Source organism: Saccoglossus kowalevskii, chromosome 19, assembly GCF_978046115.1.
Source record: "Saccoglossus kowalevskii chromosome 19, keSacKowa6.1, whole genome shotgun sequence".
Classification (NCBI taxonomy): domain Eukaryota; kingdom Metazoa; phylum Hemichordata; class Enteropneusta; family Harrimaniidae; genus Saccoglossus; species Saccoglossus kowalevskii.
This window is the reverse complement of record NC_140659.1, coordinates 21,893,514-21,906,094: the sequence shown is the minus strand read 5'-3', so window position 1 is coordinate 21,906,094 and position 12,581 is coordinate 21,893,514. Positions and strand designations below refer to the sequence as shown.

The 12,581-nt window shown below is 35.8% G+C and overlaps 1 protein-coding gene across 1 annotated transcript in view; it reads left to right on the top strand.

The window, feature by feature from the left end:
- The window catches only part of LOC144354674 (endosomal/lysosomal proton channel TMEM175-like), a 31,433-nt gene extending 19,479 nt beyond the window's left edge, over window positions 1-11,954 (top strand). Inside the window, exons 12-20 of the mRNA XM_085493751.1 lie at window positions 2,290-2,399; window positions 2,756-2,790; window positions 4,469-4,513; window positions 5,026-5,088; window positions 7,811-7,914; window positions 8,090-8,170; window positions 8,285-8,345; window positions 10,504-10,566; window positions 11,781-11,954. Coding sequence (XP_085349877.1) covers window positions 2,290-2,399; window positions 2,756-2,790; window positions 4,469-4,513; window positions 5,026-5,088; window positions 7,811-7,914; window positions 8,090-8,170; window positions 8,285-8,345; window positions 10,504-10,566; window positions 11,781-11,954 — 736 coding nt within the window. The remainder of the gene's footprint in view (window positions 1-2,289; window positions 2,400-2,755; window positions 2,791-4,468; window positions 4,514-5,025; window positions 5,089-7,810; window positions 7,915-8,089; window positions 8,171-8,284; window positions 8,346-10,503; window positions 10,567-11,780) is intronic.
- Window positions 11,955-12,581: the final 627 nt, after the last annotated feature.

Here is a 12,581-nt window from a genome sequence, read left to right as displayed (position 1 = left end):
TAATTGCTGATGTAAGGTTACGTTACCATGGTCCCCTGTGTGAAATCAACCCAGCGCACAGAGTTTGAATACGATATTCATCATAATTCTGCGTTTGCCTGTTTTATCCCCTCAAGGTAAATACGCGATCGAAAATTGCTCGCTAATTAGTGACTGCCATATGTCCACTAATGGAAGCAAGAATGTTCTCAATCATTTCAACAACGCCACTAAGGGATATTATATATTTGAATTGATTTGAATTATTCATGAGGGTTTCAGTGATACGATATCTATTTCTATGCTTCAATTCTTACTCTGACCAGCAAAATATGAGAATGAAACCGTAATTCTATTTAAAGGAAACATCAACCCAAACAACATAATGATCCCTAAATAAAAAGCTCCACAAATGTAGGAGAATACAATTTACAGTTTTTTTATATCACTTTTCATTCTCTAGATATTCAACTTTTCATCAGTATTTTGTAGTAAGCCATCTTGATTTTCAAGCAAAGGATTATGGGTAAAGTATGACATCATAGAATCTGTTGTCAGAAAGTGAGAAAATGATTTCATCAAAAGTTGAAGTTCAAATTGACTGAAAGTTTAGAGCTTGGTAGCATACCTGTACTGGTGCCGTCCATGCTTATAAAATAGTTGTCATGGAAACAAAACTGAAAATATTTATTTTTATGTTTTTTTACCAAATGCTCAAATTTCCCTATATTGTATACAATTTACCAATGTGAGTAGGTTATATAGGTGATATATCACATGTTGACCACAAAAAGGAGACAAAAATGTGTCATTCTATATTTCACGACTAAAAAATTGATTTTTAATTTTTTAACGTTTTTAACAATATCTTTACTTGATGTGTATTTGTAATATTCTAATTTCAATTACTATAATTATATACATGAGTAATATGCACAACGAGAATTTGAACTAATTCACATCAGTATATCTCATGTTATAGATGAAATAATTTCCTCAATTTCTGACAACAGATTATATGATGTCATACTTTACCCATAAACCTTTGCTTGAGAATCAAGATGGTTGACTACATAATACTGATATAAAGTTAAATATCTAGGGGTCATTGTGTTGTTTGGATTGACGAACAAGCTGATAGATGTAGACGACATTGCAGACACGTGACGTTCATTCCGTTTAATTTATTTAAAATAACATAAAAGTGTTGAAGCTATTTCACGTCAAATGTGTTGTTGTTGTTGTTGTGCACATGCGCACAAACAATTATGTATATATAGTCATACAATTATTATTTTTGACCCGCAATGCTGTGTTTTTTTAAACAAGTAAAGTTAGCTTTGATCAAAAAGTCTATATGAAAGTTGCTTCTCATTTTTTATTTAAAATTCAAATTCACTAAATGTTCTGTTTCAAATTCTGACTTAAGTTAAACCCTGTGCCCTACGGATTTTATACATATTGCATAACATCAAAGAAGAAATAATGACCAAGTTGTGCTATGCTAAACTGAATTTACAAAGATCGGGATTGAGCATAAAGCTCACACAACTGGAGACCAATCATTATTTTTGAGGCTATCTGACGTTTTGAGTTAGAACATGAATATTCATAAGTTGATCCTCGTGCATCATGTGTGTATTAAGTCGTGGTGTCACAATTTCAAATGCAAAGTCCACGAAAACGGTGATTACCAACTCCGTAAAGCCAACGCCCACGCACATGTGCACGTATACTGCTTTCAACACAGTTATTACATAATCTCGGACTTTTATTTTCTGTTTGAAAAAGGGATCATCAATTTATGTAGAATTTTCCTCAAATATATATATTTATATATTGTTTGCGCGGTAGGTTTTAAATCAGCCATTGCCTACGATCCGATATTCTCTGGTGGGACTTTATCCCAGAAGAATCCTGGAAATTGGGATTTATCCTGTAATTTGCGACACTAGTATTTCTACCATCTGTGAGTGATGATCGTAGTGATGATCCACTAAGGCTGTTTTCCTACAAACCCAAGAATCAGTGTGAAGACGTTGGTTGATTTTTTTTCTTTCAAATTCCAAAAATTAATAATGTTGTTGAATGACTTATTCATTCTCTACCTTAAAAGGAACATCGTGCATGGTCGTCTCTTGCTGTTTGATCAGAATTGTTTTGTCATGTCTAGTTTCCCTGTTATTCCCAAGCCATCTGTAATTTATGACACAATATATTAGCATAGGCCATTGGTCATCTAATTCCATATTATAAATGTACACAGGTTTGTGTCCTAACAATTCAATAATCATATGTCTACATCGATAGCACTTCAGCCGTAGCCGTACCTCCACAGGATGAAACGGATGATCTAAAGGAAGCCCTCCGTGATAACGTACATATCTACCTGTGCTACCTTGCGATTTTCATCACTGTCGGTAAATATAAATATTTGTTTCTAATTTCTATATTGAAAAAGTAACTTTCATGGCCTCTAGAGCGGTCCCTTTATACACGCGCCAGGACTCGAAGGAAGGGGGGGGGCGGTAGACACACACTCGTAATAACTCAAACAGGCAATGAGGCAGGAGTTGATCCAACACTTACGTACATCTTTATAGTAATTCGTTCTTAGTATACACTAATAGTCCATGGTCAATTAGTTACGTAATGTTTCGTGTTTTATTGTGATAATATGTTGTCTGTTTTTTGCGTCGTATTAAATAATGTGTCTGCATAGCAGTGTAGCATATTACGTCATATGAACTCTAAATCGTACCATCAATAATTGCAGGTTTACTCTGGTTCAACCACCATTCAGTGTTCGTGGTAAGTACCGTAATTGTACCACAGCAGATAGTGATATGAACATGTGACGTATTGTGATTTTTGATTTACGAGTATGTAAAACGAAATTACATTAACGGATGTAACTGATAACTTTTCCAATGAAATCCTTAGCATCCCGTTGGCAGGCCAGTCACACTGGTTCTCATCGCAAGAGGTTACGATCCCCCATGCCAAATGCTAAGAACAACTGAAACTAATATATACATATTTACATGAAAAATTGACCACCTATGCGGATCTGTTTGTGCAGGAGTATTACGACCGTATGCCCTTACTGACGTCAACCAAACTTGTTATGTGGGAAGTTGGCACCCAAGGCTCACAGGTGCTACACCTTGCCCAAGGGTGACCTGGAGGTAGTTGTGGCAAAGGGTAACCTCATTCTACCACGTCCATAGACTCCACAACCGGATGTAGTTTAAAATCCTGCCCAGGACACATGAATACATATTTAAATAAACGTAAACGTTGGCTTTAATAGGTAATACCTCACACGTGAGGTTGAGTTGGTGCAAGGTTTTACGACCGTATGCTCTTACTGACGTCAACCAAACTTGTTATGTGGGAAGTTGGCACCCAAGGCTCACATGTGCTACACCTTGCCCAAGGGTGACCTGGAGGTAGTTGTGGCAAAGGGTAACCTCATTCTACCACGTCCATGGGCTCCACAACCGGATGCAATTTTAACGTCGTACCCAGGACATGTCCAATAAAACTGAAAACCGACACGAGTAAGTCGTGAGGCCAAACCTGTAATAATTCTGGTAGCGCTGAAAAGCACTGCGTTCACCCGCGCGTTCAGTGTGCCCAAGGTTGACATGGAGGTAGTTGTGGCACACGATAACCTTGTATTGCTGTATGCAGAGCGGTGTTACATGGGATGCGTCTCACTACAACTCTCGTTAAACATACACGTGTATCCCATAATGCAACCCGCTAATGGCATCATTGTATAGGCCAGAACTGACCAGTGAGGTAAAACTACCCCCCCCCCCCCACACACACACACACACAACCCTACAAATCCTGCCTCTGTCTCTGTTCTATATCATTTGTTCTTTATTTAAAATATCAAAAAAAAAAAAAAAAAACGGCCGACTATTCAACTGCGACAACAAAATATACGCTATGAATTTCAAAATTTGAATAGCATACATTGTTATTAAATCCATATCTATCGAAAAATCAGTATCCAGAATGCGTTTTTTTTTTCCAATTAAACTACCTGAATTGAAATAATATAATAGTGATCCCACAGCTCTACAGATATACCGTTCGACCCACAGAGACTCGTTATTATTCGTCGTTTTTTTTCTGCCAAATCATTTTGCTGTGGTTTAGCAGAACGAATGATCTGTTTATTGGTGTGAAAAGAAGCGTTGAGACGTGACTGAGTGACTAAGATACCGTATAAATCCCTACAAGATTGTACCGTGGATCAATCACGCACACCTTAATAGCTTACGCCATCTATCAATGTCATCATGAGACATCATTATTTTGTGAATGAACGTTATTTACTAAATTACGCTTCTTAATTTGTGTTTCAAGGCTGGACATCGCGTCGTTACATCCCAAATTTGCAATTTAAAGTAAACAATTGTATACTTGATAATCATGATTTACAAGTAACACGTATTTCTTGTTTTTTTTTCAGTTTGTACATAGCGTTAGCCGCTTGATGAGCGCCCTCAACAAGATAGTAAGTATAGCAATTCGAGTTCCGTTCCCTGAGGACGTTTTCAGGCACACATTTGTAACCTTTTTACTAAGTAACTCTATTCTTTTCACATCCATTAAAAATCCGTATCCGGTACCCTAAGAACGGGAATCTGAGCGTTGTAGAATAGTGGCAAGTCAACAAATGAGCAATATAGGCCATCGACCTCCGGTCGCAATCAGCGACAGTGTGTGGGATATATCGTGTTCGATATCAAAAATCTCCAATGAGCTGTGTCACATTGGTGATGCGTTGTACATGTGGTAATACTAACATGCCCGCATTGTTACTTAAAGGACGGCGGTCGTCGCGCCGCGTCCTGTTCGATATGGGACTCATAGCGACGTATACAACGCGTGTAAAATACATTGTTTATTTACATGAAAATCGAACACGCGCTGCGCGACGACCACCGCGCTTTTACATTCTATGCTAACCACGATCATGATACCGTATAGCCGATAAAATGTTAATATGTTTTCATTGATTTTCAGAGCGTCATGTTTGTTGGATTGTTACCATTCACTTTCAAACTGATCGCAGTATATGCCGATAATGTAAGTCAGTTTTAAATCGGACAGCCACTCGGCAAAATTCGGAAATGAGTTTTTGTTGTTACAAGGATGTATAAATATTAATATAACGATAATTGGTATTCAAATGTTACCATTACTCGGCAAAACGGGCGGAACAAACCAGTATGGATTTGTCAACGTCCCAGCCTGAAACATAAAACACATCTATTGGATTGTCAGTGTCACAGAACTACTTTCAACTCAGTCACACAAAATCGACTTATTTAATCTCCATTCAATCGTATATGACGTCAAACTGCTAAAATCAATAACATTATACGATGAAAATTAATTCAATGAGCTATACTAGATTGGTGTATTCGGATATACACGATTGTACAAGGAAATTGCATTTATGTGAATGTCTGATTAAACGGTTGAATACCGAATTAATTTCAATGACGTAATACTAACGGAACGCTATATTAAATTTCTTGTATCACAAGATCTGCTCCTCCAAGACACTTGCTTTCGGCGGTAAAAAGTAATATCGTGGCAATGTCTATGGATGTAGTCACTGTTAATCGCAAATATGTGTTTCTCACCAGATCATTAGGCGTATCCTCACCACATGTTTACGAGCGCTGTATTTTAATAGAACAAATTGTTCGGCATGGTATCCAATTGAAAGAAAAAAACATAGCGTAACTATTAAAACCTTGCCATTGACAATCTACACAAAATAACAAATAGATATATAGATGATAACAATCAAACGATTCCCGATACTTTTAATGCATGACAAAATTGAGTATAACAGTCCTAAAACATATATTGGATAGGTGAAGAAATGTCCGACATAACAGCTCGCAATTATGTTTTAATCAATAAATCTCAAACGCGTTAGCATCAATGACTTTAGCACTTACCACGAGTTTGTATTCACAACTATATACAGAAATTTCCCCTAAATATTTATAAACTGAGATAACTACAAGGCTGTGGTCATTTATACTGTATTTATTGTATTTAACATCATTAATTTGCACTGCCTGTTGTTTACATATGTTATAACGTACATTTCATCCACTGTAACCCGTTGCTAGCAACACCAATCCGGATTCCACAATTACCCCTAAATATTTATAAATTGAGACAACTACAGCGAGGTGGTCATCAATACAGCTTTTATTTCGTAGCCCTTCACCTTTCTCAGCCTGGCAAATTTAAATAAACATCATAAATTTCCCTTGCCAGTCGTTTACATGTATTATAAAGTATGCTTCATCCTTTGTAACTCATAGGTCATCAGAGCAAAATTCGCCTGATTTATTTTATTGATGAAGGCACTGGGCCGTTCTCTGAACTAAGCTTTGATGTCGTTTATTAGTGGAAAATCACAATATAAACGTGTATAAATACGATTGCATTTTAGTGACGTTTTACTGAGTAGGAATACATGTATGAATACCCGAATTAATCGACAAAAAACATCATTAATAGTGGTGTATCTTTAGGTTTCAAACATAGTTCAAACATTTACAGAATTTACTCCCGCTGTTTTCGATGAATCATAGTATTTAAAATGAATATGTTGTAATTATATTCGTTTTAAAATATTGATTGCGTATCAAAATGCCTGAATATAGGACAAATTAATTTCAAATATATTTAAGAGGAACAATACGATGTTGTTAATAGTAGATTTTTGGCACAAACTTGACAGGCAGTTCACATGGAAAAAAAAGTTGCCTACTTGTGTCATGGCAACGCCCGCAAACCTGAAACCTGAAAATATTTAAACACTTGGTTAATCAAGCGTTCGAGTCTATAAAGCATTCTATGAGTTCAATGCAGGTATTGTCTGAGTCCTAGCGGAAAGCATTTCAGCCTACCAGTATATCTGTGCGCCTGTCGGCTCGTATTTTCTGTGATTTTGTTTGTTTGTTAAAACTTGATAGGTTGGTCACACCTGTAGGTCGTGACAATTTATAAAAAATAACACGTCTTACTGGTGCCATGGCAACGGCCAACATAATGATTTTTGGATCCCCTAGTGGATCGCAAATCGGCTTGTTTAACTTCAAGTATGGAACACTGGTTAATAAACCTCATATTCATGATTGCCACTTTGAATTTGACAGAATGCTGTCGCGTGGTGAATAACAAACATTATATTCAATAATGAAATCCGGTGACCTTGATTTCGTTAGTGCTATTTCTTTACGAGAACAAAACAAAATGTCTACATACAACGACAGAATTACGATGTTCCTATTTATCGAGTTATCGAAACTGAATATTGAACTTCAGTAACACCAGTAACTGTTTAATTTAATTTATATGTAAATTTTAATATTATACGCCCTGTAATTCTGCCAATTAAAAGTTGTTTGTATATAACGTTAAAAGTATGTACAAAGATTCAAAGTATGCATAAGCTATTAATCATTTATTCCGGTTCATGTTTAGTTATGTGCGTACTTATTTTAGAGGTAGCATTCTTCCGTATACGATTTTTATGTAGTATTAATAATCAGTCCGATTGTTTATTAAACATGTGTTGGAAATAAACATGTCATGTAGTGAGATAGGATAATCAACAACAATTTCATCTGTTGGATATCAACGAAAAAAATCGTCGCCAAAGCTGATCAAAATATTGGGATTTGTCATACAGGGTGCAATTAATTCAACGCATATTTACTAACTAAACATTCGTCAGTATTTTTGTCACACTGTTTTGTTTGTTTTTTCCCCAAAGACAGACGATCGGGCCGAAAATGTTGTTACCCAAATAAATTGTTTTGTCATCTTCGTTGCTAGTTTATTTCAACTATTCATGTACCTGGCGGCGTGCCGGCAAAGGTGAGTACGGGATATACAACATGTCTACTCATTTGAATTTCATTTGCATATCTTGATAAATAAGTACATTTCCAATATTTATTTCCAACCTCTGCCAATTCTCTGGATCCATGGGACTTTCCGTGAACATCACCTATTCGACACTTAATTATTTCAAATTATTATTTTGTTTTAGTGAAAAGCATCTTGAACATCGGTATCGAGGTGTAGAACACAAGTTTATAATCGCCAAACTAATGATCTACCCTAGTATAAGGTATGTCTGGATTCATCAATGTTTTGATAAGAGTTGAAATAAAAACTGTTTTTGTTTGTTTTTGTTTTTTTATATAATTTTAATATTAATTTAAAACATACTTGTCTTCTACAGCTTTTTGCTATTCTGTGTATGTTTCAAATCGTCACCCATTAACGCCGACTATATTAGCATCGTAAGTATAAAACATTTATTGAATTTTCGAGAGGGTGACGAGTGAAATATTTGAATACCACGTCAACTACATGATTGGCCTCGTGAGTATCGTTGAGGTAAACTTAATAGATAAAGACATACAATATGTATACCGGTACATGTCGCCCACGCGTGATGAGCGTACTTTTCACACCTAGTTTTACAGCACCGTAAATAATGCAAAACACAGCTTGGAGCTTTTCGATTGTTGCTTTCTTTAAATTAGCAGTTGTTACCTCGTGTTACTTGAATATCTGAAAAACGAACATTTTTTTGGGGGTTCACAAGTAACTTTTCAGCTCCGCTGTCGACGAAGTCGAGCGGAGCTTATAGTATTACTGATTGTCCGTCGTTTGCCGTTTCCGTCGTCGTCGTCAACTTTACATTTTCGACTTCTTCATAAAAACCACAAACTGTATAGCTGTGAAACTTTCTAGGAAGGTACCTTGGGTGGTTCTCTCTCAGACTTGTTCATTTCGTGTGGATATGGTAAAAAGTTATATTTTTGACTTCTTGTAAAAAAAAAACGCAAGTCCGATTGCTTAGATATTGCTTATGTAAGTACTACATGTGGACCTCTCTCAGATTTGTTCATTCCGTGATGATATCTTTAATTCTCTAATTTTCATGAATATTTTTGTAATTTTTGGTAAAAAGTTATATTTTCGACTTCTTGTTAAAAACCGAAAGTTCGATTGCTTAGATGTTACATATGTAAGTACTACATGTGGACTTCTCTCAGATTTGTTCATTTTGTAATGATATCTTTAATTCTCTAATTTTCATGAATATTTTTGTCATTTTTGGTAAAAAGTGATATTTTCGGCTACTTGTTAAAAACCTAATTGCTTTGATATTATACACACTACATAGCTACTACAGGTGGACCTCTCCCAGATTTGTTCATTTCGAGATGAGATGTTCGTCAATTATCTAGTTTTTAATGAATATTTTTGATAAAAAGTTATATTTTTAAATTTGTGTTGAAAACAGCAAGTCTGATTGCTTTCAAGTTACTACTATACATATTGTAAATTTTCTAATGATATCTACAGTTCTTTAATTGAAATGTGCATTGCTAAAAGCGGAGCTATCTCAGTCGACAGTCTGCTAGTTTATATTAAAACGTTGTAGATGATGTCATGTGCAACTTGCATACAATTTATATCGGAACTACTCGCGCATTTATAGACAGTACGCTAAATTCATCGTGAATACTTTATAGAAGTGTCTGGCAAGTGGGGTATCAACTGTCGCTGGTCCAGCATTGTATAGTCACAAAACAAGTCATATGTCGCGTGTCAAGTATTCATGATCTGTGCTAGTTTTATTTTATACCCCTTGTTTTCCAGAGAAACACAATACCCTTTAAATCGACTGTAGAGATCTAACTTAGCTTGCTGCGTGGTTTGGTTGTGTTAGTACAACACGAGACGACCGAGTTGTCTGTAATATTGAGGGAATGCGGCGACAGCGTTGTCTTTACTCTTTTGTTTAACTGAGAGAACGTGAAGCCTGAATTGTCTTTGCCGCTGAGAGTACATAAAAACAATGCTATCTTTCTCACTGAGGCAACATATGTTTGTTTTGACGCTCAAATAACTACGTATTTTTGGTGTTAACGATGCATTACGTGTGCATTCTTCTTTTTCTAACGCATGGAATAAAATGAGATCAGCAAGTTTTATATTACTAATATCCCATGAAATCCAGGCATGTACAAAATAAGTATACTTGTAAATGAAATTACCCAATGACTGTAAATAACACAAAGCAATCTAGGCTGGTTTCGGGATTCTTTCCGAAGACTTTTCAAATAGCCTTAGCGGAAATAATGCTACGTCACTGAACGCAAACGTTCTTATATTATTACGTCGTTATTTCAAGTAGGGAGAAATGTATTATAATAAGATTATATCGAGAATACTGCAAAGTACGCACGAAGGCATTGCGGCGATTGTATCGGTCACCCGTAGTAATATGGCCGGCTATGCAATAACAGTTACTATGTGTCTCGATTATACGTCTTGTAATGATACTCAACTATGTGTACGTGGTAAAGGATTCATTGTACGTTTCATCTCATTTGCATACACGCCACTGTTTAACCAATGAACTGTGTTACTGTTTATTCACAGGCCCTTATGAGTGTATTCCTTGTTTACGCGGCACTCAATGTGGTTATGCACGTTGTATTCCGTGTAAGTAGATACTTTAATAGATCATTCCACATAACGGCTAAGTTTTATTTGATGTAGTTATTTAAGATCGAAAACCTGTGAAAGTGGCAACATTAAAAGTCCATTGCACGTAACAATTAAGCTATATTCGGCGAGGTTATTCAGGTCATATTTGATGTAAGTTACTACATGCACCTTAATTACACGTAACGCCTGTGCTGTGTGTGATTATTCAGGTCATATGCTGTACGAGTAGTTACCGTACATTCATTGCAAGTAACGATTATGTTGTATTCAGTAATGAAGTTTGTGTTCCCCAGTACCTACCGCACGATAATAGTTCGTTGTATCTTAGACCTTAGAAAACAGGGACATGCAACTTTTGTCTAAGACAAAAGAAAATCCAGTTTCCTGTGTGCAACGTGGGTTATAATCCCCTGTACAGGTTAATCAGATTAATATATACCTATACATCTGAAACAGTTTTAGTTCTTACCTTTCTACGCTTTTTTATATGTTTGATAAGTTATGCTGTGCCAATATTCACATTTGTCAGTGTATAACGAGTGCACTATGCTATATCTGCTCTAAATATGATGAAAAATCCACTTGTTATAATGACACAAATTTTGACAGGTCATTGTTTACGTTTAGGCAGTTTTGTTTTCTTGTAGAGAAAACTGACCATTTTTATTTCCCTTTTCTGTTTTCATAGTGAAATAAAAACTGTTAACTTTGCAATTTTTAGTTTCACTCGTATCAATAGAATGGGCTTGGCTATTCAGTTTTAATCAAATGTAATTTTTCTGATTATATTATAACCACAAAGTTAGCTCATTTTGTGTTGCTACTCCCTGCAGCCATGTTTGGCTTATGTAAAAGGAGAGGATGTAACAGTGATGTTGACAGAGCTTTATTGTCAGTTTCACTAAGGTGTTAAGTGGGTAGAGGATTATAACTAAGGTTACATGAAAGGGATACCCACAGTAGCATGTCCCTATTTTCTAAGGTCTATGGTTGTATGTAACGTCTATGCTGTATTCAGTGTGGTCATATTCTGGGAGTGTAGCTTTTCATTGTAGTCAACGGTTATGAAAAATCATTGGCTGTCATGTTAGTAGTTCTTGCTGTACAAGTGCATTAATGCTTGTCTACTACACGTTTTGGACCTTCTCTATAATTGATCCCTCACACATTTTGTATCATATACTCATTGTCGCTAATCTCTATTTCAGACACAGAAAAAGAATGCCATGCGCACTAAAAACATAGATGAGCCATATACCGTAAACGAGCCTGAGGCGGACGCAGGTAACTCAGATCGAGGCAATAATGATCACCAGATCGACACGTTTCAGCAAACGGAGGAGTGTCACGAAGAACAAACTGCCTCGACCACATATCTTTGATTCCGCCCAGAGCCGTACAATCATTGCACAATCTATAGAATACAAGACGATGTTTCAATTATACTCTGGGACATTCTCAAAAAGCATGTTCCGTTCTGTTCAAACACAGATAAACAAATGATGAAACAAGATACTTTTCTCAGCGTATTATGAATATAGAATCTTTTTCCGAATATGCGAAATAGTTTGTGAGAACAAAACACGGACAAGATATTGCCCAACATTGTATGAAGCGATATCAGTAAAATTTTTCAGTCTATGATCATTATATTTATGGTATAGATGCACGTTAATGGGCTCTCGGAGCCCTTAAATTAAGTTTCTGTTTTTTTGTGTGTTGTTTTTGTACTTAGAGAGCGATAGCTACACAGTGTTTACCACAAGTGAAACTTATTAAAAAAAAAACATTTTAAATACATCAAAACACTTATATTTTATTTTATTATATACAAATAGGGAAATGCAATTAACAAACAATGCATTACTATAACAATAGTGTTATTTAATTGAATGCGATAATGAAATTGAACGTATTGAAACATAATTTGCAGTAAACCTCAAAATGGTTCTACCTATGACATGATGCACAGGACGCGTTCGTAGTTCGAAATAACACTTCGATCGAAT